Source organism: Callorhinchus milii, unplaced genomic scaffold (genome assembly GCF_018977255.1).
Source record: "Callorhinchus milii isolate IMCB2004 unplaced genomic scaffold, IMCB_Cmil_1.0 Scaffold8, whole genome shotgun sequence".
Taxonomy (NCBI): domain Eukaryota; kingdom Metazoa; phylum Chordata; class Chondrichthyes; order Chimaeriformes; family Callorhinchidae; genus Callorhinchus; species Callorhinchus milii.
Genome location: NW_024704749.1, coordinates 5,363,437 through 5,390,959, shown reverse-complemented (window position 1 = coordinate 5,390,959; position 27,523 = coordinate 5,363,437). Strand labels below are relative to the sequence as shown.

The 27,523-nt window shown below is 42.9% G+C and overlaps 3 protein-coding genes across 3 annotated transcripts in view; all 3 read left to right on the top strand.

Annotated features, from left to right (window-relative positions):
- fbxw8 (F-box and WD repeat domain containing 8) overlaps window positions 1-1,382 on the top strand; it is a 47,153-nt gene extending 45,771 nt beyond the window's left edge. The window contains exons 11-12 of the mRNA XM_042337349.1: window positions 201-317; window positions 865-1,382. Coding sequence (XP_042193283.1) covers window positions 201-317; window positions 865-1,006 — 259 coding nt within the window. The 3' untranslated portion in view covers window positions 1,007-1,382. The remainder of the gene's footprint in view (window positions 1-200; window positions 318-864) is intronic.
- Window positions 1,383-4,365: 2,983 nt separating this feature from the next.
- On the top strand, window positions 4,366-13,267 carry vsig10 (V-set and immunoglobulin domain containing 10). The gene is made up of 9 exons (XM_007902336.2): window positions 4,366-4,644; window positions 8,067-8,372; window positions 8,730-9,011; window positions 9,198-9,482; window positions 9,643-9,750; window positions 10,660-10,672; window positions 11,158-11,297; window positions 11,896-11,949; window positions 12,617-13,267. Exons 1-8 carry the CDS (start codon window positions 4,530-4,532, stop codon window positions 11,910-11,912), a joined length of 1,266 nt encoding a protein of 421 aa, XP_007900527.2. The 5' UTR covers window positions 4,366-4,529; the 3' UTR covers window positions 11,913-11,949; window positions 12,617-13,267.
- A 2,554-nt stretch (window positions 13,268-15,821) lies between these two features.
- wsb2 (WD repeat and SOCS box containing 2) lies at window positions 15,822-27,245 on the top strand. The gene is given in 10 exon segments (XM_007902338.2): window positions 15,822-16,253; window positions 18,542-18,712; window positions 20,002-20,129; window positions 20,132-20,254; window positions 21,194-21,325; window positions 21,974-22,074; window positions 22,759-22,931; window positions 23,281-23,397; window positions 24,176-24,283; window positions 24,888-27,245. Coding segments are annotated over 9 exon segments (1,074 nt in total). The 5' UTR covers window positions 15,822-16,253; window positions 18,542-18,683; the 3' UTR covers window positions 25,051-27,245.
- The last annotated feature ends 278 nt before the right edge of the window (window positions 27,246-27,523 follow it).

Genomic DNA, 27,523 nt, shown 5'->3' with positions numbered 1-27,523 from the left:
ATTATTGTTTTTGGTTTTGGAGGGATTATTATTAGGGCTGTGTGTGGAGTAAGGAAACTTGCCCAAGGTTTCACCCTCTGCCTGGAATTGAACTCAGGTCTCTCGCTTGCAAAGCGAGTGCTCTAACCACTGAGCTACAGGACTCCAATTATTATTGTAATATGCAACCTAAACATTTAATATTGTGATTCCTGTTTCAGACATCCAGTACGTCACTTACGTTTTGGGGCACACACTTTAATTACGGCAAACATCCCAGATGAGAAATCACCACGTGGTGCCAGTATCATGGATGATGATTTGACTGCTCACCGTAGGTAAGACAATCCATTGTGCTATTTTTTGTATAGTCACCCATTGCAGAAACAGAGTGATCTTTTGTGTCAGATCCATAATAAAATGTTAAGTATCCATCTTCTGTTCAGAATTAGACTCTTTGCTTCTTCTTGCTGTGATCTGTGATATTTAGTCATCAAGTTGGGAATGGAAATGTGATGTAAAGCACTGTGACTTGTGAAATAAAAAGATTAAGTGTCCCATGCACACGCATAGACTTGCTCTCTCACTCTTAATTCGCTCTCCAACCCCCCCCAAAAAATTCCAAAAATGTTCATTTTAAAAATTCATCCTTCTTTCCCATTACTGAAACTTCAACTACAGATTTTGCCATCATACCTTGTACCCCTATGTTTTGTTGTGTTTGATATAAGTGCTCCAGGATGCTACCCTGCATGAAGGGCGCTACATAAGTGCTAATTGTTGTTGTTGATTCATTATCTTTTATGCTCTATAAAAGGATGAATATCTGCAGATACTTGTTTTAAATTCCTTTCAGAGAAGTAATTATCTCTTTTCAATTCACAGGCATCGAGGAATTATATATGTCTATGATTTTTCGGTGGACAGAGCAGCTCCTGTTTTGCCGATCTGTCGTTCATCATATGATGAAGATGTTGGCTACAGCTACAATATAGGACTTTCAATGCCCTATGACCAAATCAAGTGAATATCTGTCATCTGATCCATATATTTGTGACATTACAGTCATCTAGTAATTCTAGAAATATGCTGTTAATGGAATTACTTTTCAGCATCCAAGGAAATAAGTTGTGAGGTCTCCAAGCAAACACCAAAGGACATCAGTGGGAAAAGAACTGGCCATTTGTTTTTTTAAAAAAAAAAGTTTTTATTCTCCAGTCCTTTCATGTTTTGTTTCTATGATTATCTGTGTCCGCAGAGAGCAACTGTATATTCCCTTGTTTCATGTATGGAATGTGATCATAAAATTGTTTCATACCAGGTACCTACATCTACTGCCGTGTGACACATTCATCAATCATCAAAAAAGGAAACATTTTAAATAAACATTAAGATTTTTTAAATGTTTTTTTAGGCTTAATGATTTTTACAAATTTGGAAGAAGTGCTGTGGGCTGCTTTCTTTATGTTTCCCTCTGCCTTGCCCTCTCCTTCCCCTCTTTTTAGATCACGACTGAAGACCTTCCTCTTTGACCCTGTTTACGGTCACCTCCTCCCTCCCCCTGACTCGGCGTCAGGCTCGGCCACTGTTAAGTGCTCCGAGACTCTGCCCCCGGTGAAGAGTGCTATATAAATGCAGGTTGTTATTATCCTTCTCATCTTGAATGCAAGGATATATACTGGGGTGTCTTTCTACCTTGTATCTCTGGATCACACATGTCGTCAACAACAACTTACATTTATATAGCGCCATTTACGTGGGGTAATGTCCCAGAGCACTTGAACATGAGGGGATCATTGCCAGACTTGATACTGTCTTCAAACAATATATACATTTACAAAATATTTAGCAAGGACCACTGAATACTCCACCAAACAAAAATGGTATTTATGTCCTATATATATTGTATTAAAATATTTTTGGTTTGGGATATGTTAACAATACCCTAACTTGAAATATACAGCAACCTGGAATATTCTAACCTTTTAATTGCAACTTGCATTATATTTTTAATAATTTAAAGGAAAAAACATGCAAATTCTACAAGGAACTTGTACAGTAAATTTACTAAAAGGCAATGTAATACTGCACCAGTGAAGTACTCACTATCAGCCACTGGATGGTACTGCAATAATGCACTTTGCAGAGTGTACAGTAAGCACCATGTAGTGGCAACAATAATGTACTACAATTACAGTTCCCAAGGCTTTTTTGTTAGTGGTATATAAAAATACATGAATCACAGCATGTATTATTCTGTTCACATTGTGGGAAAAAAAACTTCACACCAGATTTCAGAGGCCCCATTTCCTGAGAGACAAACTATTGTCCTGACCAACAAAGCGTCACATAAAATTGATCATTCACTTCATGGCTATGTGTGGGACGTTGCCTTGTGCAAATTGGCTGCTGCATTCACCCACAAATATGCAGTCAATTCACATTACAGTACATCTTGTGAAGTGCTTTGGGCGGTCCTCCTGAACTGAAAGGCGCTGTACCAATTGTAAGGATTATTATATTCATCTGAAGTTTGTATTTTATATTACTAATAATAATTCTTGCATTTGATACAGGACCTTATGTTGTTGAGATGTCTCAAAGGCTTCACACAATATATTGTATATTTTGTGGGGTGAAATTTTAGTAACACATTTTAAACTGAAATAAGATAAACGAAGAGCATGTGTGATGCTGGTATTGAATCCAAGTTTTTGACATCTGGAGCCAGAACTTTAAAAATAGTTTGCTCCAAAGAAAGTAAATTGAAATCAAACATCAAGGACCAAGTGTAAGATTGTCTAACAAATCACCGTTTCACTGGTAGGGATATAAAGTAGTGTGCACTGAATTTTAAAGGTAAGTTAACATTTGATATGTTTGTATAACATTTCTTTCTTTAATTATGTTTCCCTCCTACACTCGCCGCGGCCTTCCATTACGGAAGCTAATGACTTGTGTTGTCACAAGATTACAAGAGAGATTGGAATGAACGAGGCCCTTCGACCCATTTGATCTCATACTTGCCAAATACCCACCCTGTCACAGCAAGCTGTGCTCTGGCCTCAACCACCCTTCCTGGTAACCCATTCCAGTGATTAATTATCCTCTGGGTAAAGCGATGATTCCTGATGTCCCGACTTTGCCCTTTACAACCCTAAAGCACTTTGAAACGCAACCCCCCCCGATGTGAATGGTGCTATTATAAATCTAAATTGTAGTATATTAAAACTGTAACTGCTTGTTCTGCTCTGAAAGTATTGTTCTTAAATGCTGAAAATCTTATCTCTATCTTACCTGTGATGGGCATTGGCCCACAAGATACACAGCCCCACTACGTATATTGTGTGACGCGCTTAGAGACGTCTCGATCATGTGAATGAAAGAATTACTGCATTATTGTTTTTAATTGATCCGGTATTCATCTCAAAGAAGCTTAATATGGACGAACAAAAAGAAAACACTTTTAGTATATTACTCAGTATTAGGGGATGTCCTACTGACGTGAAAGGCGCTGTATTTAAGGAAAGAATTATTATTAATAGTAGTGCAACAACTACAAGTGGAGTCGTGTAGCTCAGTGGTTAGAGCACTCGCCTTGCAAGCGAGATGTCCTGGGGTCGATTCGGGGCAGGGAGAAACCTTGGGCAAGTTTCCGCACTCCGCACATCAAGGAGGGCGATCAAAAGCACGGTGGTAGGAGGAGGGCTCTTGAGATGGGTCTTGAAGGAAGCGAGAGAAATTGCCGGCCGCGTACAGCGAAGTATTTTCCGTAACCCGTTTGAAAACTGAAATAAAATAAACCAGGAGGCGGTGCGGCGTTGGTACCGATCTGAGTGCGTTCATTATAATTATAATAATAATAAGAATAATAATAATCCTTGCATTTGATATAGCGCCTGATCGCGTCTTCAAGACGTCTCGAGGCGCTTCGCGGGATACGCGGCAAAGTGTAGTGAGTGACGTTCGTGCAGTTTGTGGGGCGAAAACCCACAATTATTAATGTTTGACATCTCCGGGGGGGGGGGGGGAGGGGGTGGTAATACTTTATTACCAAATAATAAAATTATGATAAAATAATCCTACCAAATAATAAAATAATAATAATAATCAAATGTATTTAGCAAATATTTATCTTAATATATGAAATATGAAATATAATATCTCATTAAATAGTGAGGGGGGGGCTGTTGAGCTCACCTGCGCCGGAAGGTGGCGGTAGAGAGCGAGTGAGTGAGAGCGTGTGTGTGTGTGTGTGTGTGTGTGCGCGCGTCGAGAGGCTCACCTGTCGCCTGGGAAAGCTGGTCGCGCATGCGCGGGAGTGGAGGCACGTGTTCCCAGGTTGGGCGGAGCGAGCAGTGGGTGGGCGGAGCGAGCAGTGGGTGGGCGGGGGCTCACCTGGGACGGCAGGTGACGTGGGGACGCACGCGCGCGCTGCACGCACGCGGCGGACTGGCGGGAGGGAGCGCGAGCCGTGTTGTCCGTTCGCTCACTCACTCACTCACTCGCTCACTGACTGACTGACTGACCGACGAGCGGAGCGCCCGGCAATGGTGGTCGCCGACAGCTTCTTCCCTCGGCTCCTTCTCCTGCTCCTCCTCGCCCTCACGCCGCTCGCTGTCTCGGCCGCCGCCGCTGCCGCTTCCGCAGCAGTAGGAGGAACAGGTAGTTGTTTATTTTCTTAAATTAATTTACTTCACAATACCCTCCCCCCACACACACACACACGCGCGCGCGCGCGTTTTGATTGTTTTTAAACCTGATTTGTCTTCTTTTTCTTCTCCCTTTTCTTGCCCCTCCGACCCCCGACCTCCCGCCACCGCCACCACCGCCACCGCCGGTCTTTGTTTTGTTTTAATAAATCGCTTCACTTGGCCTCGGCTCCGCTTCTCTCTCTCTCTCTTCGTTTTCTCCTCGGTCGGTTTTACACCCTCGGACTTTCGTGTGTGTGTGGGGGGGGTCTGTGTGTGTGGGGGGTCTGTGTGTGTGGGGGGTCTGTGTGTGTGGGGGGTCTGTGTGTGTGGGGGGTCTGTGTGTGTGTGTGGGTCTGTGTATGTGGGGGGTCTGTGTGTGTGGGGGGTTCTGTGTGTGGGTCTGTGTGTGTGGGGGGTTCTGTGTGTGTGTGTGGGTCTGTGTGTGTGGGGGGTTCTGTGTGTGTGTGGGTCTGTGTGTGTGTGGGTCTGTGTGTGTGTGTGGGTCTGTGTGTGTGTGTGGGTCTGTGTATGTGGGGGGTCTGTGTATGTGGGGGGTCTGTGTGTGTGGGGGGTCTGTGTGTGTGGGGGTCTGTGTGTGTGTGTGGGTGTGTGTATGTGGGGGGTTCTGTGTGTGGGTCTGTGTGTGTGGGGGGTTCTGTGTGTGTATGTGGGGGGTTCTGTGTGTGTGGTTTGTGTGTGGGGGTCTGTGTGGTGTGTGTGGGGGGTCTGTGTGTGGGTTGTGGGGGGGGGTCTGTGTGGGTCTGTGTGTGTGGGGGGTTCTGTGTGTGTGTGGGTCTGTGTGTGTCGGGGTCTGTGTGTGTGGGTCTGTGTGTGTTGGGGTGTGTGTGTGTGTGGGTCTGTGGGGGTCTGTGTGTGGGGGGGGTCTGTGTCTGTGTGGGGGTCTGTGTGTGGATCTGTGTCTGTGTGTGTGTGTGGGGGGGGGTCTGTGTGTGTCTGTGGGTCTGATTTATTTTCTGTTTGTGTGGAAAATAAATCGTTTTTAAGTTTACTTCTCCCCCCCCTCACCCGCAATTAGATTATTTTATTTCTCCCCATCTCCTTTCCTTCCTTCCTTTCCCCACCCTCCTCTCCTCTCTCTCTCCCTGATTTGTTTTCGTTTGATCTATTATTATTTATGTATTGATTTATGTTTATATTAATTATTAACCCCCCCCTCTCCCCGGGCTTGTGTGTGTGTGTTTCGGGGGGGGGGGGGTAAATTAATATGTTTTTATTTACACGTTTATATTTAAATTTCATGTTTATACTTGTTTCGATTTTGTAATTGATTTTTCAATTATTTTTGTTGTCGATTTTTAATTAAGTTTCCTTTTTGTATTGAATTGATTCTTTTAAGTTTTATGCATTTTAATAATTCTTTTATTTTATTAAAATAGTCAGTGATCAAGTAAGAAATCAAATTTTTCTCTGCTTCCCCAAGGGTCTGTGTTTTTGGACAAGATATCTGAGCAGGTTTTTATATATTCATATATATATAAATATACGTATTTTATATAATAATAATAATAATAATCCTTGCATTTGATATAGCGCTTTTCACGTCGGGAGGATGTCCCAAAGCGCTTCACAGAACACACTGTAAAGTGAATTGACTGTATATTTGTGGGCGAACGCGGCAGCCAATTGCGCACAGCAATGTCCCACAAACAGTCGTAGATTGAAAATGACCAATTTATTATTGTTTTGTTTTTTGAAGGGATTATTATTAGGCTCTGTGTGGAGTAAGGAAACTTGCCCAAGGTTTCGCCCTCTGCCTGGAATTGAACTCGGGTCTCTCGCTTGCAAAGCGAGTGCTCTAACCACTGAGCTACAGGACTCCACATATACACATTATAATGTGTAATGTGCACATATAATTATATATTTTATATACATATAGTATATAATTATATTCTTTTTGGGTGGGGTATTAAAAAGGTGACCAACCTAGTACCTGGAACACCCTACTGCAATCCCTCCGCCTGTATTCAGGTGGCACCTAACGACTTTCCAGGTAACTTCACTGGAAGTTAACATTTGCCTTCGGGCAAATGGTACGCGATAGTGAAAAGAAAACTTGCATCTGTTAGAGTGCCTTTCACGTCTGGAAGAAGTCTCAAAGTGCTTCACCGGATATACTTACTCTAAAGAGTGACTGTGTTTTGTGGGGCAAACGAGGTGCTGTCCCACAAAGAGCCACTGAGTGAACGACAGGTTGTGTTGGGAGATTGTTGACCAGGACAGGAGGAGAAACTCCACTTTTCGAATTGTGCCGTGAGATCTTTAATGTCTGCCTGAACGTGCACACGAAGCATCTCATCCGAAACGACGGCGCCACTGACATTGCAGTGAGTTCAAAGAGCCCAAAGTGGGGCTTGAGCCCACACCTTCTTACTCAGAAGTGAGATTGCTGCCATCTGAGTCAGCTTACCCCCACCTACATTGCCCCAGGAAATTGTTGCTCATCTTTATAGTAGCAACGCAAGTGGCACACTTAGATGAGGCGCTGCACAGGTTACTGATGAAATTTGCCACCGTGTTCCTCTATTGCCATCACTGGCTACTTAATGAACTCTGATGCCATTGCATAACAAGTGAAATTGGGAGGTTGTGCGTATGCGTGCGGTGTTCCAAGTGTTTTTTGTGATGGGATCTGCAGACACCCAGAGTAGTGTTGCACTGCCAGGCTTATTTTTATTGAAAAGCTTTGGTTTGTTGTGCGTTGCACCATAACGGTCAAAAAGAATAGGAAGGAAAACCAAATAAATCAAGAAGTGGTTAGGTAAAGTTGAAACTGGTGTTGAAAAGTCTCAGTAGATTGATAGGAAAGGAATTCAGTGTTCTAGGGGCCACGTGAAAGAATGAACCCGCAGTAATAGAATGAGATCAGTCTTGATTTCAACAGTGGAGAAGAACAGGCTGGACGCAAGATGTGTATGCGCTAAGCTATGTTGCAGCTGATCTGTGCAAAATTTCATTATTCTTCCCTGATCCTGAAGGAAATTGAATAAAAACACACTAATAATAAAAGCTGACAAATAAAAAAATAATAACAAGATTCAAAATGGGTCAAGTCTTATCTAAAAGAGTAGCAGATTGGGTATACATGTTCAGTTTTCAAAGTTTGCATCGGATCAGTGTAGGAGATTAAAGGTGAATGGAACAGATTTTTGTCAGGCAGTCTCCCAATCTGTGCTCACGAATTCACCATTTAATATTGAGTAATTTTACCTCCTTGCAACCAAACTGTCAACTACTTTAGGATTTTGCGGCAAAAACAAGTGTTGGATATTTTAGTTAAAATCATTTTTAAAGAAAATGTGTAAATCTTAGTCCTTCTTGTTAATTGTTTTCAAAAAAAATCTTGACTTTGTATGCATATTGTGATTACAGGTAATGCTGCAGATCTGAAGGTTTCCATCGCTCCTAGCGAAGTGTTGCCGAATGGGACAAAGTTTGTATTAAGACATAAAAATGTTTCATTCCATTGTTCAAGTCTGTCACAACAGAAGTCACTTATGTCGTGGAGCTTCGTAAGGCCAGAATCAAAGCCAGAAGAATTCACGGAAATTGTAGAGAGCTTTACAGAATTTTCACTTGCAAATATGGTACATTCCCTGCAAGGAAACTATACCTGCTCAGCAAACAATACAGCACAAGGAATAGAAGCGAGCACTACTGTCGAAGTTTTAGTCTACTGTAAGTTCATTTCTTGTTTTTTTTAAACAGTTCCAATCGTTTTGAAAACACTGACTTTGCCATCGGTCCAACTTAAATAATGATTTGAACAATGTTTGAAATGAACTGTAGTCCTTTGGAATACTGAGGACGGAAACCGGATTGCTCAGACTGGCACAGAGTGTTGGCTCTATTCTTGACCTTCTATTGCCAAACACGACACCTTGGAGCCAGCTCATTTTCAAGGAAGCCCTCGCCTACCTGATTTGAGCTTCCCTTGGAAGCTCACTATCCTGCCATGTATAAATAAATAAATGCAGTAAGTAACAAATTAAACCGTATTAATGAAATTTTGGCTTTTCGATTTTTTTTTTTTAGATCCACCAACAGGATTTCCAGTATGCCATTCAGAGTTTTCTGATACCAATATGTATCTGTATTGCTCTTGGGTTGGCGGCTACCCTTACCCTACCCTTGTTTGGTCGGGCGAAGGAGTAAATGATGAAAATGAAGATGCAGAACATTTTCTTCCTGGACGAAATGATACTAAGATTCTGACACTTTCCAAGTCAGCAACGTACGATGGAAAAATGTTTAAATGCACGGGAAGTCACTTTGCGTATACCAGTAGGGTGGAACCATCATGCACAACAACATTGAGTGAGTAAAAATATTTTTAAAATGTTTATCAGACCTTAATGCAATTGAAGTCTGAAATAATCTCTTTTTAAAAAAAATAATAATGCTAGTTCAATAGAACCGTACACTGTAAAGCTAGCAAGCTTTCTGATGTCATAGGCAGGATTGTATCATTGCACAAAACATAACCTCTCCAATTTCTTCCAGAGGCTCCGCTGCCTGAGTCAGAACCTCTTGTAACTGGATCAGTGGAGAAGAATAAAACTTTGATATGCCGAGTAAAGGAAGGGAACCCACCTCCAAAATTAAGCTGGTTGAGAAACTCTGATACGGAAATTCGTCCGAGCAATAAATATGTAATCTCAAATGATGGCCAAGTTTCGTATTTGACAATAATAAACTGCTCAAAGGAGCTCGATGAAGGAACATATTTTTGCAAAAGTGAAAATCCTCTGGGTACTAAAGAAGTAGAAATCTGGGTCTCAGTCAACAGTGAGTTTGTGCATTTTTTATTTTGAAATCAAACTTATTTTAGGCTTCCCACTGCAATTTTTTAAAACTCAATAGGTAATATTTTTGAGAACTGAATTTGTATTATTTTTCCCCAAATAATTGTGACCATTTCTAACTTTATTTGTTTCTCCCCAAACAGGCAAAAACATTTCTGGACTAGTTGCAGGAATTACTGTTGTTTTACTCCTAAGTGGTGCAATATTTTTTGGCCTTTATGTATACTTTAATCGGACCAGACTTTTCACGAGTAAGTAATGGATGTAGCTTTCATACTTATAACAATTCACTATTGGTATTGAGCAGTCACAACACCAACAAAATTACATTTATATAGCACTTTTCACATTTGAAGGACATCCCAAGGCATTGGACAGTTATTGCTCAATACCTGAGCTGGGGTTTGGAATCAAGAGAGGTCACATTCTCAAAATGAGAAAGCATTGGAAAGTTATAACTACATTGATTCCTCAATTTAGTTTTATTTTAATATTTAAAAAGTTTCAATCTTTATACAAGAATTATTTCCTTGCACTGTGATTCTTTCAATCGAGGATAGTCTGAAATGCAGACTGCTTCACAAATATTACTAGCAATTATCATGTCGGAGTTCTCTTGGCAGTGTTGCTTTCTGGAGATGGAGTCTTTTGCAGCAGTGAGGCACTTTTCCTTGTGGACTCACCAAAAACATTCTAATACTAATTGGTAGCACTGGACCTTGTACATGTGACTTACCTGTATGGGAGGAGGTGGTGGGTGGTTAGGATTGATTGAGACTATGTCAGTGTTTTTATTACAGTGTATGGAAAAAAACAGTTGATGCTGTAATGTGAACAGCATTCTGGAATGTGATCCCAGTATGAGATTGATTGAGTGGAAGGGATTTCTTTATTCAAACCTCTCTTGGGATCTCCAAATCCACTAACACTTTTATAAATGCTGCATAACACAAGCAATAATGTGCAAAAATAATTACTAGATGATGTGTTAAGATTAGTTTCCATTTTAAATTGACTTTCTTTGGCAAATCAGAATAAATGATTAAAAAGATAATGGGAACTCTTATGCCTAAGATTTTTTTGATTGGACTCTGCTTTAATTTTTTTAAATGATTACAATTGATAATTTCTGATTTTGTACTTTTTTTGTTCCTTTTCAGGAAGCCATTTTTGGTAAGTAATCTATTTTAAAATGTACTCACCACTGCTTTGAATGGTGGTGCGGGAAACAACAACAAATTACATTAGTACAGCACTTTTCATGTCAGGAGGGCGTCTCGAGGCACTGGACAGTCAAGAATTTGGACACGAGCTGGGGGGTTGGATCAGCAGTGGTGGGAGGGTGACCTAAGGTGCAGTCAAAGAGGAGAGACTTGAGACTGGCCTTGAAATAGGAAAGGGAGGACGCGAGGTGAAGGGACTGGGATGGAGTTCCAAAGGTTAGGGACAGAAAAGCTGAAGGCCCAACATCTGATGGTGAGGCAGGCAAAACGGACAAAAGCGCAATGGAAGATGATTATAAGATGGTCTAAACCTTTTGTTTATTCGCATAATTAAGGATACCATTTCATTTTCTCTGCACACGCATGTTTGCACAACTCACAAAATAATTCCGACTGTTTATTTCTTGCTTGGATCACATTGTGACCGATTTATAGGAAAGAGGATTCCTCTAATGTTTTCACGTTGGTAGAGTCAGATGGAGAGGATGATTTTCTGCCTGAGAGTTCATCTGGAGTGACGTCAGTGGTTAATCCTGAAATTCACCAGGGGATGAATGGGCACACCGTTGCGCAAGGTAAGCAACCTTTGAGCTCGGGTGATAAGAAATCTGACTAGCTGAAAATACCCGCGACTCATCTAACAAAAATGTTGGCTTAGAGTACTTGCATGTCATTGTAACATCTGAAACTCAATGGAGTGGTGCGGGTGTTTGGGTTGATTCCCTGTTTTTTGTTACCCATTGTAACTCTACTTGCACTAGCACTAGGAGTTATTGACTTGTGTCATCCTTTCAGCATTACTGCATTAAAGTGGAATGTTGAAAGTTTTCAATAGACATTATTGTCATTCCCTTCCAAAGTGGAAACCAACTGGAAGATAGTTTATTTACACTGAATAAAGTCGGTAAATAAAGCCGGAAATTCCATCTCACCGACTGATTGGATCTCTTCTCACCCCCTTCCCGCTGGTCTGGCCGGCTGGGGTTTCAGTGTATTTTTACGTACACGTGCAGAAATCAGTAATAATTAATTCTGGCTTCCTGTTTCATGTGAAACCGTGAATTCAAATCCTATTTATTATGGTAGAAGAAAGTGTGAAAATTAAAGTTTGTGTGTGGTGCTCAACACAAGACATTATTTTATAATTGATTTTGTTTGATTTGTCTTTTCCAGTTTATCTCAATGACTAACGAGGATTGGAGAAAAAAGTGTAATGCACCTTTAACGGTAGGCACTTCATTCCTTTAGCTGAAATGATATTGAATTGTCATCCGTCCTCTTTACAACTTGGAGTGATGGGAACTTGGACCTTGTCAATGTTCACATTCCCACAAATCCAGACATTATTAAATACAGCTTTTGAGCAGATTAGAGCTTTGTTAGCTTGACAACTAGTTTAATAATAATAATAATAATAATGCTTGCATTTGTTATAGAGCCTTATCACATTGCGCTTCATAGAATAGACTGTATTGTAAAAAGTGTAGTGACTATATTTTGTGGGTGAAAAGCAACAGCCAATTGCGCATAGCAGTGTCCTACAAACAGTTGTGGATTGAGTGACCATATTATGAGTAGTATTTTTTGTTTTGAAAGAACTATTACCCCCGGAAAACAATCCGCCAATCGACTTAACAACCAATTTTAAAGAAGTTTAGTTACCAAGAAGCACTTAACTGCAAGAAATTCTGGTGCAGAGTGGGATAGTTGCTTTGCCCACCCAGAATAGTCAATTTTAGAGTTACGTTAACAGGGACCTACATGCCCCAAATCAGGGTAAGGTTCACAGAGCAAAACCTTTATTCGACCATACATTTCTGCAGTGAAAGGTTCTACAATATGTTACTTGGTGCCTGTGTTTGTTTTTTTCACTGAATCATTTTCTTCTTTTCAGCCTTTAGGACAAAAGAAACTTTGATTGCTTCGGTACGATACCTTCTGTTCTCTGTGAAAATGTTTTTTTCAATAAATTCTTGTTGGGGTTGTACTGATTTCGAAATGTAAAATAATTACGCACTGATGCTATAAAGCAATTTTTTTGCTGGGTACGTGGGAACAAATAACTAAATGGGATCTGAATAGGATGTTTTCTACTTTTTTTNAAATATTAAAAGCAAACAATTGGAACAAATAGCGGAAAATGTACTTTAGTTTATACTCAGGAATTAACTGAAAGATATCTTCAAGGTGTTTTGTCTCGTTTTATATCGTCTCTCAGTTTGTATCATTTTAGCTTCAAACAAAATGAGACTAACCTATCTGCCTTAAAGAAAAGCCTCTTCCTTCAAAATCTGAGCTGGATTTGTTTGTTTAAATATTGCAGGAGTTTCCAAAGTTTTCCAGGCGGAGCACTTTTTGTTCAACTAAATTCAATATAAATTGATTTATAATACTTGGATTCTATGCATTTGGGGGTTTATTTTTATAATGTATTTTCTATTGGTGTAGTGAGCAGTTCTGTGTTTTTTTTCTTTGTTTTTGTGCTGAATCAAATGTATTTATGATGTACTTGCAATTGCTACACAATAAACAAATTCTATTAGAATTTCTACCTGGTATGTGTAATGAAAGTGCCTGCAACTCATGTAAAGTGGACTTGTGAAATCTATGTGTGTGTGTGTATGTGTGTATAAAGGTGGAGTCCATTAGTGCGTTTGCCTTGAAAGCAAGGACCTGGACTCGATTCCTGGGCCGGGCAAAACGTTAGGCAAGTTCCTTTACTTTACACGCCTCTGTTTACATAGCAGGAACCTGGTTGTTAGTCGATTGGCGGATCGCCTTTCAGGGATAATATTCCTTCAAAAAGAAAAAAATAATAATCCATGACTATTTGTGGGACACTGATGTGCACATTTGGCTGCTGTGTTTTGCCCCATCCACCCCCAAATATACAATCAATTCACATTACAGCATATGCTGTGAAGTGTTTTGAGACGTCTCGAAGATGTGATAAGGAGCTATAAGCAAATGCAAGGATTGCTAATACGATTCACAATCACCGTGCAGCACAGGAATATTTTACTTTATACCGCACTTGAGTTTTTACTTAATTCTGCAAAATACAGTCAAAAACTTCAATGTGCATTGAGGTGTGGTGTTATAGGCACTATACCAAATGCAAGTATTATTAATTAGTTACTGGACTGTAATCGCATTGTTAAACCGGACAACATTGGCTGTTGCTCTGCTTCAAGGAAGAACAGAGGAACGTGAGAGTCCCTCATTAGCAGCTGCACGTCAGTGAGGCTCAGAATGTGAATCAGGCATTGGTATCTTGTGTGCTTCGCTCTGTTCAAACGTAGTGCTGTCAGTTTAGAGACATTGGCAGAGATTTACAAAGAATCTACAGCAAAGAAACAGGACCTTCAGCCCAGCTAGTCACGTGCCGGTGTTTACACTCCACGCGAGTCCCCACCCATTCCTTACTCCCTCCCGTAATCTTTTATTCACTTCTCCCCCTGTCGTGAAGGTCTAGCTTACAATAAAATTCATCTATACTATTGCCCGCAAATACAGTCACTCCACGTTACAGTACATTCTGTGAAGCGCTTTGAGACGTCTCAACGATGTGATAAGGCGCTACATCAAATGTAAGGATCGATAATAATAATAATGATCCTTGCATTTGACATAGCACTTTTCACGTCTTCTCGACGTCTCAAAGCGCTTCACAGAATAGACTGTAAAGTCAGTTGACTGTATATTTGTGGGTGAAACGCGGCAGCTCATTGCGCTCAGCAGTGTCCCACAAACAGACGTGGATTGAAGCGACCAATTTATTATGGATTGTTTTTAAAAATTAAAATTAAAAGAACTACTGCAAGCTACTTTTTCTGGGTTCAGGAGTGACACCGGATCTGCTTCAGCTTCAGCCACCACAAGTCAACATAACCATTTTCCCACAGTACTAGTAAAAGGAAGAGTATTTGTTCAGTTTGTATGCTTTGACACTGTTCTGTTCCGTCTCAATTGGTCGACGCATTGAGCGCTGCAGAGAATGGGAGCCCCCACCGTTTGCCTTCGAAGCAAAATCTTCTTTATTATATTTTATTTATATTATATTCTGTATTATTATAATTCTGTTTCAACCACCGCTTAGCACAGCAATTCACGATGATTGGCGGTGAACGATAGTTCCACGGTGATTTGGCAGTATTGCCGAAAGATTTGTGCTTCACGTGTGGGATAAGAGACATTCACCTTCAAGAGTAGTGAACGACCAAGGTGGTAAAAGAGGTGCGGAGTTTAACTGCTCATTTTAACTGGTGTGGTTGATAGCAACAGGGTGTAAATTAACTAAATGAGACCTTTAGACTTTGCTGTGTATTTGTCCTGATGGACATGAAAGATACCACAGCTCTATTTGAAAAAAGGGTGTTTTGGCCAACAATCTTCACCACCCCTCCCACCCCCCCCAATAAAACTCACGTCTTCCTTGGCTGTTTGTGGGACACTGCTGTATGCAAATTGGCTGTTGCGTTCACCCGTAAAATACACACAGTCGCATCATCCACAGTGCAATTGCAGTCTCATCCTGCAAAGTGCTTTGAGGCGTCTCGACGATGTGACGAGAGACTGTGTCAAATAAAGAATTATTATTATTATTATAATTATTATTACTGGGTGGCTCGCATCTCCTGCTGCATACGCAGCAGCCAATTTGCACGCAGCAACAACATCTTGCGTTGATGTAGCGCCCTTCACGCAGGCTGGCGTCCCGGAGCGCTGCCCTGCTTGTTCTTGATTGCTAATTATTTTGTATTATCGATTTGTAATTAAGTGGATGGTTGATGTTGATTATTGATTTGTATTAAGTTGATTATTAATTAAGACAGAAACAGCCACAGAGCAAGACACTAGTTTATTTTTTTGTGTGTGTGGGGGGGGGGGGGGGGGGAGTTGGAGATTGTTGGCCAAAGACACTGTGGAAAGGAACAAATAACATATTGTTTGTTGTAACAAACTGTTTGGTTATCTGCTTGATTTTGATCATCCAGCCTGTAGGAGACTCTGTGGAGGCGGCTCCGAGCCCAGTCACTTTAAAAGGGTTGGGTTGAGCTCAGCTGTTTTTAAAGGGCAACTCAAATCATTGACATTGAGTTCAACGTTACGGCAGGAGCGAAGCAACCCAACGCCCTGTGTTATAATCTCTTTGCAACACACCCACTGTGTGTGTGTGTGTGTGTGCAGTGTAGCGTACAGTACACTGCAGTGTAGTTCAGCTGTATTTTAAGTCAGCGATAACGAAAGAGACAGATCGTTTATAAATGGATTTATTATTATTTTTTTAAATCTGAATTGGTCACGCAGAGAGAGAGAGAGAGAGAGAGAGCGAGAGAGCGGGAGAGAGAAATAACCTCACCAGGGAGTGTGAAGCACAACTGGAAGTTGGAGACGAATTCAAAGTGTTCCCATTTTCAGTGTCTCCATGAACACACACACACACCACAGTCGCCAGGATAACCTACTGACTGACAGACAGACAGACAGACGAATGGATGGACACACAGATTATAACCCGGAAAACACAGGTCAGAAAATGCTCGACTTTCAGAGGAAACGTTTGCCAGACAGACAGACAGAGACAGAGACAGACAGACAGTTTCTGTCTCTTGATTGTGGTTCCTCCTTAAAAAATGTTCTTGTTTCCGAATTGTTTTGCCAGAGGCTTGCATCTATTTAAGGCAGCGCCTTATCAAGCTCCTGCGGCTTTAGCTGGTTAGACTCCAGTAGTTTACCCCCAAGGCACACTCTGGGGTACCTACCCCCGTCCCCCACCCCCCCCACGAAGCCATGGCTCTTGCCAACTTCTCTGGATGAGTCCTTCCAGGGAGAGAGAGAGAGAGAGAGAGCGCATTTCATTCCAACAATCTATCTCTGGGATAGATCCCGTGTAGGTGGGATGTGTGGAATTCTCAAGTTTGGCTTGGATATTCTTAAGCACGGTGATGGGTTTCCGCACGTGTCAGACACCCGGCTGAACCCCCAAAAAATAGCGCCAGAGTCTCAAAATGTTTTCGAGAGAGAGAGAGATATCAGGGAGCAACAGAGGAGAGAGGGAGACACAGTCAGAGGGAGAGGGTTTGGGGAGGAAGGGGAGAAGGAGCCTGTGAAAAGCTTCTTGGAGGGGGGAGCATTCCAATACAATAACAATATATTAGTCTAAGCTGAAGCTTCAATGCAGCACTGGGTGTGCCACGTCTCACCCACAAAATCACATGCAGTCACAACACTTCACCGTGTATCCAGCGAAGCACTTTGAGATGTCTCAATGAAGTAATGAGACGTTACATCAAATGCAAGTATTACTGAAATATTATTGTAAAGTGCTTCACAGGATATACGGTAAATAAGGGACTACTTTGTCGGTGAACTGTGACTTCCTGTAAGGTTTTATCAGTTTAGGGCAGGATATTTGGGAAGGATCTGTCAAAGTGGTACATTTTTGCTCTTTTTAAATCCACTCGAAGTATATTATTAAGGACGATGAAATTCGGAAATGAGTCACTTTTGGTTAACTGCATCTAATGTGATGCAAGGCCACGGGTCAAGCCTGACAACCCATGACTCAACGAGGTGGGAATTATCTGCAGCTTTCAAGGGAAGGGCTGTCACTCAATGAGCCTTGTATTGGCTGTTGGCTCCATCTTGTTTTGTCGGGTTGGTGTCCTGCTCTGCCACTGTCGAGCGCACTGGGACCCCACCCTGCGTGGGGGGTGCGCTATATAAAATGCACGTTGTTGATGTTTTGACGGTGCTTTTGGTCAAACAGGCCCTCCACCCATCCACCCACCCAATTGCGATCCCAGCTAGCAGGAATGGGCGCTTTGAAAACATACACCCAACGTGAAAGATGCTGTATCAATAACAATAATAATTAATAATAATTATCTTAAAAAACAAAAATAAAATATCAAAAACAATAATAAATTGGTCAGTTCAATCCACGACTGTTTGTGGGACGCTGCTGTGCGCAATTGGCTGCCGCGTTTCGCCCACAAGTATAATCAATTCACTTTACAGTATATTCTGTGAAGCGCTTTGAGATGTCTAGAGGACGTGAAAAGCGCTATATCAAATGCGAGGATTATTATTATCTTAATATTAATAATAAGTATCTTTCAATGTCAGGCCGACGTTTAGAAGCACTTCGCAGGATATACTGCAAGTGGGCTGACTTTTTTTTGTAGGTGAATACGGCATCCAATTTGTGCTCAGCGACGTTCCCGCAAACAGCCATGAAGTGAATGACCAATTCGACCATTCCCCTCTCTTTTCGAATAGCGCTGGAAAGAACGGAAAGAAAGAAAGAAAGAAAGAAAGAAGGAAAAAAAATAGTCAACTAAAAGCTGAACTTGTGACCGGGGTTTGGAGGATGGAGGAAGGATTTATAACATGTGACAGCATTATAGGGAAGTAATTAGATTTTGAAGCTATTTATAGGGGGTACTTCAATTTGGGCACTGGGGGAGGTGGGGGGAGGGAGTTGTGTAAGAATTGGCAAACTAAATGGTTTTAGCTGGTTAGACTCCAGCACTTACCCCAACGCACACTCTGGGGTCCCCCCCAAGCCTTGGCTCTCGCCAACCTGCGCCTAATACTTTCCGGAATTAGGTAAGCAGGGGGTGTCCCTCCAGGGAGAGAGAGAGAGCGCATTCCATTCCAACAATCTTATCTCTGGGATTTCCATACGTAGGTGGGATGCGTGGAATTCTCAGTTTGGTTTCGAGACTCTTTAAGCAACGGTGATGGGTTTCCTCACGTGTCCAGACACCCGGCCGCCCAAAAAAACAGAAAATGTTTTGTCTCCTCCCAACAGCTCGGCCTCGTTTGCTTGGGAAATTGGTGCCCAACAGAAGCCGGGATACTGACCCAGGTCTGGCCTGGAGACATGGAGTGTGGCGTTTTCACCTGACGGCTCCTATTTTGCCTGGTCCCAGGGGCACGGGATCGTGAAGCTGATGCCCTGGCCCCTCGCAGATGGCGATGAGTGAGTTTGCAGATATTTCTGAGTTTGTTTCCTCGATTTTCGGGCAGGGCGAAACGTTCCTTATTCCTCGCGCCTCTGTTTACCTAGCAGTAAGTAGAAACCCGGTTGGTAGTCAATTAGCAGATCGCTTTCCGCCGGAAATAATACCTTCAAAATAAAATTTTGTGGGACATTGCTGTGCGCAATTGGCTGCCACGTTCGCCCACACATATACAGTTAATTCACTTTACAGTGTGTTCTGTGAAGCGCTTTAGGACGTCCTCCCGACGTGAAAAGCGCTATATCAAATGCAAGGATTATTATTATTATTATTAAAATAACAAAAACAATGCGGTTGCTCAATTCACGACTGTTTGCACTGCTGCGCTGTGTGCAATTGGCTGCCGCGTCTCGCCCACAATATACACAGTCAATCCGCTTGGCAGTATATTCTGTGAAGTGCTTTGAGACGTCTCAATAATACGATAAGGCGCTTCATCAAATGCAAGGATTATTATTATTATTATGGCTCCCGTATATTGACGAAGTTGAGACTTGTTTGGGAGTCGGCTGTTGCGACGAGGAAAAAGTCAGTGTCTACAGACCCTGAGTCAAGGTTGGAAGCGGACAGACTGATCGTGATTAAGCTTCTCTTTCTCTATCAGATGCCAGGTTTATTATTATTATTATTTATTTATTGTTGCTTTATCTTTTGCAAGATGTTCGCGATGAGACAGTCATTTTGAGGGAGTGCCTCCACATCTGGTCTCGTGTACGCAGACCTTTGCAAACCAGCGCGGCTCCAATTTATTCTGCACTGAACCGAACCAGCTGGTTTGTAGGGAGTTGGTGCTCCCAATGTCAAGCCATTGTATACTGGTTAAACTCCAGTAGTTACCTCTGAACGCACTCTCTGGGGTCCCCCAAGCCTGGGCCCTTACCAACTTACGCCTAATACGCTCCGGAATTAGGCAAGCAAGGGGCATACCTCGGTGGTGGGGGTGGATGGGTGGCGAGAGAGAGAGAGAGAGAGAGTGCATATTCCATTCCAAACACAGGAATTTCCTGTGGGTGGGGGGGGGCGGGGTTGCTTATGTGGAAGTCTGTCTGATTTAGATATTCTTAAGCATTGAGATAGGTTTCTGCATGTATCAAAGCACCCGACTTACCCCCCGAAAACCAGGCACGCAGTCACTACACTTTACAGTATACCAAGTGCCGCGCTTTGGGACGTCCTCCAGATGTGAAAGGAGCTGAACCAAACGTAAGGATGATTAATTATTAATACTATTATTATTGATAATTATTAGAATCCAGAAGAACACAAACCAGAAGAAGCAACACATTAAAGCAGGCGGGAGAGAGAAGAGCGGGAGTCGAGACAAGACGATTGATTGTGGGCAGACCGTGTGGAGCTTGGCTTTCGGTGTGTCTTCAGCTGTGAACGGGCACCGTGGGATGGGCAGCAGCGGCAGGAGCGGAGCAGTCACTTCCCCGACCAGACCCTCCTCCTCGCCACAGGCCTGGCCAACGGAGAGATCAAACTGTGGGATGTGCCAACAGGTAAAAAAAAAAGCTCCCGGTGCATTTTTGGAGTGAAAAGTGCTGTATAAATGCCCTCCACCCCTCCTGACCCTCCCACAACTCCCAGCTCAGGTCCCAAAAAAAACCCATACAGCTGTCCAGCGCCCTGGGACGTCTTTCCGATGTGAAGAGCGCTACACAAGTGTAATTTGTTGTTGTTGTTGTTGGTGGTGGTCGTTGTCAGGAAGGGTGGTTGAGGCCAGGACACTGGAATCAATTGTTTTTTTTAAAAAAGAGAGCAGCTCGATGTGCTGCGGTGGGAAGACCGTGGGAAGGCGGACGGTTCCGGAAGGACGAGATCAGAAGGGGCGGAAGAGTCTTCCTCATCCAAACCGATCTCGTGGTCTTGTGGAGCGAGAATTGTGCGAAACGGTCCGATTGTGCAATTCTGTCAAGTCTTACGGAGAGGAGAGCCTGTGTCCCTCGGCTGGTGAAAAGTGGTCATTACACAATGTTTTGTAAAGTGAATTGACGGTCTTATTTTGTGGGCGAAACGGGGCTGCCAATTGCGCCCAGCAGCGTCCCACAAACACTCGTGGATTGAGTGACCCAAGTTCTTACGATTAGAATTAATTTTTGAAGGGTTTATTGCCCCCGGAAAGCGATCCGCCGATTGAGTAACAACCGGGTTCCTGCTTACCACCACATATCAACGACAAATTACATTTGCATAGCGCCTTTCACGTCAGGAGGACGTCCCAAGCTGCTGATTACCGCTAGGGGTATAGAAACTCACTTAAGGTTTCGCCCCACCCGGGAATCAAACCCGGGTCCTCTCGCTCGCGAGGCAATACGTGTTAAGCACCACACTACGGGACTCTACGCTTTGAGATGATACGGTGAGGCGCTGTATCAAACGCGCGGAGATTGTCTTATTGTCGTTCTGAGCCACCCATCGGGTTCCTGCTCTCCTCGCAGCCCGGTTTCTCTTCCATTTGAAAGGACATCGAGCGGTTGTGAGGAGCTTGGCCTTTTCCCCCAGCGGAAGTTTGATCCTCGTGTCTGGGTCACGAGACAAGACGCTGCACGTGTGGGATCTCAAGCAAGATGGTGAGTGAATGGAATATGTCTTTCCTTTTGCCTTTATATTTCAGAAATCCCTCCCTCCCTCCGACTCTCTCTCCCCCACCCCCTCCTTCCTCTTGGTTCAAGGTTTGACTCAAAACCTACTTTTTTGATTCAAAACCTACCGCTGTTGGTCATCTTCCCCTCCCCTCTCCCGACTTTATCTTCCCTCAACCCACTCCCCACCTCGGGCGAGCTCTATACAGGGTGTCCATAAAGTCCTCTTACCCCTCTGTTCCAAAACAGCCACATGAGACTACAGAGGAACTGAAACAAATTGTTAGCGATGTGTATTGCCTGGTCAGTCACTCCATCAAAGTTACAGAAGATGTGGCAATGAGCATGACGACAGTTCATTATCTGCCGTGAAAATTATGGTGCTCACCCACGCACACACACACACACCCATCCTCTGGACGTCTAAATGCAGTTAAACACTTGTACTGAATGCAATGAAGTAACTTCTGAATACAATTCTCACCATTCTTCCACGCGCTTTAGTTGTTGGTCAGTGCGTTGTAGAAAAAAACCCGGCAGGGGTGAGTAACAGGACTTTGTGGACACACTGTACAGTCTGTGAGCTCAGACTATAACAGGCACTGAGTGATTTCTTTACTTCCTTCCTCTGAACAGGTAAACTCCTGCGTGTATTGACTGGCCACAGTCACTGGGTGTACTGTTGCTCTCTCTCTCCTGACGCCAATGTGCTTTGTTCTGTGGGCGGAGGAAGGACTGTAAGTTGACCATCTACGGTACAAGAAGTTGGGTTTGTTTTTCCCCGCCCCCCCCCCACCAGGCTGTTTACTGGCGTTGGATTGTTTCTAATCTTGTACTGATTGTGTGCTGCGTGCCACTTGAGTGCAGGTTGTGAAATGGGATGGGCAAAAGCAGGTTCAGTAGCTTTTTTATTACCAAATGCACAGTCGGAGAGGGGTAGTGGGGGGCGGTGTCTTGAGTAGGGGAGGAGCCGAAACGGAGGGATTGCGGGATGGAGTTCCAGAAGGTAATAATACCTTCAAAATAAATAAAAATAATTTGGTCATTCAATCCACGACTGTTTGTGGGACGTCGCTGTGCTCAATCGCCTGCCGCGTTTCGCCCACAAAATATACAGTCGATTCACTTTCCAGTGTTTCCTGTGAAACGCTTTGAGACATCTCGAAGACGTGATGAGGCGCTGCATCAAATGCCAGGATTGTTATTATTATTATATATATATATTTATGTCATAAAATAATATTAATGACATTTCAGTAATGGCTTTTTATTTGAATTCTTTATTAACGCGCAACTATTTTAAGGCTCGACTCTTTAAAGTTACCTCCCATATTTGTTGCATTCGTGTTTTTTTAAAGAAGTGTCAGCCTGGTTCAGTTGGTTGCACGTGCGTGAAGACTAAAGGTGTGTTGTGATTTCAGGTCCTGCTTTGGAACATGCTTTCGTATGAGCTGATCAGGCGACTGGACGGACACGAGGGTGACGTGGTTTCGTGCGATTTCTCGCCCGACGGAGCGATGCTAGTCACCGCCTCGTATGACACACAAGCGATCGTGTGGGACCCACACTCTGGGGAGCAACTGATGAAACTGAGGTGAACCACAGGAGCGCGAACGCTTAAAAGCTAAACTCTGCTGCGTTTTTCCTGATGTGCGCCAGAGTCATTGGGAGATACGATCTCTAGCGTCAGAGGAATGAGCTACAAGCAACAATTAGACACTCTCTTGAAAGGAGTGCCAGTGAGTTTATAGTCCCTCCTGATCGTAGCTACCAGCTCAAGTGCGGATCCCTGACTGTCCCTGACGTCCTCCTGACGCTGTGTAAATGTAATTTGTTCTTGTTGTTGAACCCCACGACTTTCTGACTCAGAGGCGAGAGCCCTACGTACCTTACAAACCGACAGCGAGCTGACGATTAATACACAGCATCTTTCTGTCTTCCAGTCACTCCAGCCCAGATGTTGCTCAGGACTTGATCGCTGGTGGTTTCGACACTGGGTTTATGCGAGCTGCCTGCTTCTCCGCTGAAGGTTTATACGTTACTTCAGTGGCCGATGATGGGTGAGAACTTTTAAAGCTTTATGTATTATATATTTATATGTAGCAGCTGCTCTGGTTTTGTGTCGCTCGTAATTCAACATATTCCCCCTTTCCCGTAAGCGCTTGGCTGCCATAAGGGTCACAAATGGCCTTTTGTGCCAACACAATAAATTAATTTAAGAGTCTCCAAACCAAACTGAGAATTCCATGCCTCCCACCACACCAACACACGGAAATTCCGGAAAAAGGTTTTAATTTTGGTCCACGAAATATACAGTCAATCCACTTTATGATAGATTTTGTGAAGCGCTTCCAGACATCTCGACGACTGATTAAAAAGCACTGTATCAAATGCTAGGATTATTTATTTTACGTAATCCCACTGCCCCGCCTTATCCCCATTTGCCCTTCAAGCTCAACTTGCATTGTGGAGAAAATGTTGGCGTTACGATGGGTTGTGTGGGAATTTGTGCGGCAATGTTCTCGTGCTATTTAATAATTATAATAATAATCCTTAGATTTAGTACACGTCAAGAGGATGTCCCCAAACGCTCCACAGGATATTCTGTAAAGTGCAGTGACTTGTTTATTTTGTGGGTGAATGTGGCAGCCAATTTGTGCACAGCAATGACCCACGAGCATCCAGTTTTATTTACGACGACAATTTCCCAGAGCGCTCGAGAGTGACGCGGCGTCCGACCCCGAGCCCGTTTTATTTCGGTTAAAGATAAGTGCGCTTTTCACCAAAGAAGACACAGAGTAAAGCAAACTTGTTTTATATTTTGTTGATGATGAAAAGGCTCCTGCGGATCTGGTGCTTGACGTTACAAAGACCGGTGTCTATCGCCCCTCTTGTTAATGGGCTGTGCTGTACGTTTCATCCACGTGGTGCTGTGTTGGCCGCTGGGTAAGTGTTACCGTCATTGACATGTTGTGTCATCCAGTATTGTCACAGAGGTTTAAAGCGCTCTCTGTTACTTATAACGTGTATGTGGATTTGTGGCTGTGTTTCGCCCACACATACAGTCCATTCACCTTGCAATATATACTCTGCGAAGCGCTTTGAGACATCTCGACGACATGATAAGACGCTATATCAAATGCAAGAATTATTATTATTGTAATGCTGGTCGACTGTGCGCCTGTGGTTTTTACAATACATCTTATACAGCGCCCTTCACTTCGGGAGGACGTCTCAAACTGTACGCTGATTGGGCAACAGAGCTGAGGGTGAGATTCGAGTGGGGGGGGGGGGGGGGAGGCGGGGAGCGGGGGAAGATAACCAAAAGTGGTCAAAGAGATGCTTCTTGAGATGTGTCTTGAAAGAGAGGAGGAGGGAGGTGGAGGATAGGTTCCATGATGGAATGCCAGAGTAGGGCCAGAGTGCGACCACGTTTGTTGTTGAAGGGATTATTACCTCTGGGAAAACGATCCGCCAATCGATTGACTAAGAAACCCCGCATTTGTGTTTCTCTTTCTTCCAACCCATCCCCCTCTCTGCACTATTTCAGCACGCGGGATGGTCATGTCCATTTCTGGTCTGTGCCACGGCACCTCCCGACTCTCCAGCATCGCTGTCGGGTGGCTCTGCGCAGTGTGATGTCCACCCAGCAAGTTACGTACTTGTCGATTCCAAACAAGATGAAGCAGTTCTTGGCTTACAAGATATTTTAAGGCTTTCTTTTTTAAAAAAAAATGTGTGTGTCTATATATATATATATTTATATATACTTCGAAAACTGATCAGGATAACGGGTTGGGATCGAAGAGCCTTCAGAATATTGGGAGATGAACGAATGCTCGACGATGACATGCATGGGAATCGTTTGGGCCACAGTTGGAATAGGACTTGGAACAGTTTACCTCGACCGAAAACGATGAGTCTTGCTACACTGGAACGTGGATCAAAGGAGCCCTGGTTATCTTGAAAGTGTTCAGGAAGTTCCGCATTATTTTGTAGAGTCTGTTATTTTGCACCTTCTTTTGGCTCTGGAAACACCACTTGCGATTTACCAGAGCTTTTAACTCAGTGGTGTGAGTGCCATGACTATGGCTCTCATTTGCCCCCTTCCTTTTTAAGACAAAAAAAAAGATTTTTTTTTGCCCCGTTGTCCATTTCTATTGTATAATTTTAAAAGGATTTCCTTTCCTCTTTCCCCTGCCCCCGTGCCCTCCAAATAACTCTCGGCAGCTTGTGAAAACTTTGGGAGTTAACCAAACTCAACCAAAAAAGGTGAGATTTCTGTTTCAAAACCAAAAAGTTTGAACTGTTCTGGATGTAAAGAGGGGATAAGTAATTATGTTAGCTTCAGCTCTCAAGGTTGGAGTTTCTAACCCCTTAAGACCCTTTCCCTTTTTTTTGCTGGTCATCAATATTTAGATGGTTTACATTTTTAAAGCACTTGATCATATTTCTCTGTGAAAGATTATTCTCAACTCTTTGATTTTCTTCCCGACACACACCCCTGCCTGATATTTTACCGTATCCCTCTCGTCGCACGACCTGTATCTAATTATTTTTTATTCTTGATGGTTTTTTCCCCCTCGCCTTAGTGAGAACAGACACAAACTGATGAGATGGACTGTGATTGTTGATCAACGGAGAATAGACTTGAGAGAGAGAGAAGGTAAATTAAAAGTGAGACAGAAACTAATAAAACAACCGAACACAAGTTGTGAAAGTGAGGGGCTACCAGTGAAAGAAGCAGATAATTTGGTTAAGAAATGTAATGCTTTTTTAAGGGAGATTAATGGGGGGAAAAAAATGTTCTTGCTACAATATAAAACATTTTTTACTTAAGGTTAAGACTAGGTTTAAGTATTCTTGAATATTATTTATAGCATTTAAGACTAGATACAGCATTGATTGAAATATGGACCATTTTTGCACTGTCTGTGCAGTAGTCCTGCTCTGCAGGGCGTCTGCATTACTGTTCACTGGCTTCATTGCCAATTGAGGTGAGCAAGCTGCAATTTTCTTTTAAGAAACACACAAACGTTACTTAAAATCTGAAGGTGAAACACAGGAACAAACGTTCTGTCCGTCAAATACCCGCGAATGGGAAAATTCATCTCGTGACACATTTGCACTGTCTATCTAGAAGAGGTCGAAATTATTGGGGGGTTTTTAATACACATCCACACAAGCACAGACACTTCCATTTTAATATATAAAGCGTACAGTAAAGGTGTCACAGATCAACTGCTTTTGAAAGGACACGGTCTTAAATTGGGATGTGCTTAGCAGTCTGTTACAGTACTTTTTTTCCCCCAAAGAAACACTATCTGTGGAATATTGAACAGGTAACTTTTATCCCCCTTGCAGCGTTACTGACATGCTCACTATTTGTCGCTGTGCCTGACTGGGGGTGGGCTGTCGAGTTATCCCAAGCTCTCTCCTGAACAAACAATTCCTCAGAAAGAAGGTGAAATGCCACTCTTTAATCGTTTAATTTAAATAAATGTTGCATTTCACAAACCCCCCCCTAAATTAAAACGGTCAAGTTATTTAGCAGTTTGCACATGTCGAATTGGTTGCGATTTATAATGAAGAATTCGGTGTTTCAATGTACTTAAATAAATAGCACCTTTTTTTTTTCCATCCTGGCGCTCATTCATCACTGTCTCAGAGTTTCAAACCTGTTGCCTGATCTGCGGGGGGTCCTGTCCTGTGTGATATCAAATCTGAAACGCAGCAGTTGGACCATCCAGTAGATGGCACTTGTTTAATATTTAGGACTACCGAGTATTTTATAGGATTGTTTATTTGACTGACCTTACATCAGAGCTGGAGGATGTTGGGGAGTGTTTCTCTTACAGACAGGTGTCAACTAGGAAGATACAAAATATACCTCTTTGCCTGCACTTTTGGTCATCGTTTGCATTTGCCCAAACCACATGCCAGGACAGCTCATAACCTTGACAGACCGTTGGTGTGTAGGTAAGTGCTGTGTTGTCAAGAGGTTCTATCTTTCGCATGATGTTGTTCAGATAAGTGTTCTTTAATGAGACAGTCACTGCAAACGGGTGGTGGTGGGATATTGATAGTGTGCAAATAAAAGCTGCCTGTAGCTCCTGTCAAGTCACTTGCCCTCGACTAAGTACCTGGGAGGAACTTGTTCAGTGTTTCACTGTGATAAACGTCATC

What these genes read in the sequence shown, in the direction of transcription:
- vsig10 (XM_007902336.2), top strand. Translation starts at nt 4,530, where the DNA reads ATGGTGGTCGCCGACAGCTTCTTCCCTCGGCTCCTTCTCCTGCTCCTC. An exon ending in TGTCGAAGTTTTAGTCTACT is followed by an intron (nt 8,373 to 8,729) that starts GTAAGTTCATTT and finishes TTTTTTTTTTAG; the next exon opens with ATCCACCAACAGGATTTCCA. An exon ending in AATCTGGGTCTCAGTCAACA is followed by an intron (nt 9,483 to 9,642) that starts GTGAGTTTGTGC and finishes CTCCCCAAACAG; the next exon opens with GCAAAAACATTTCTGGACTA.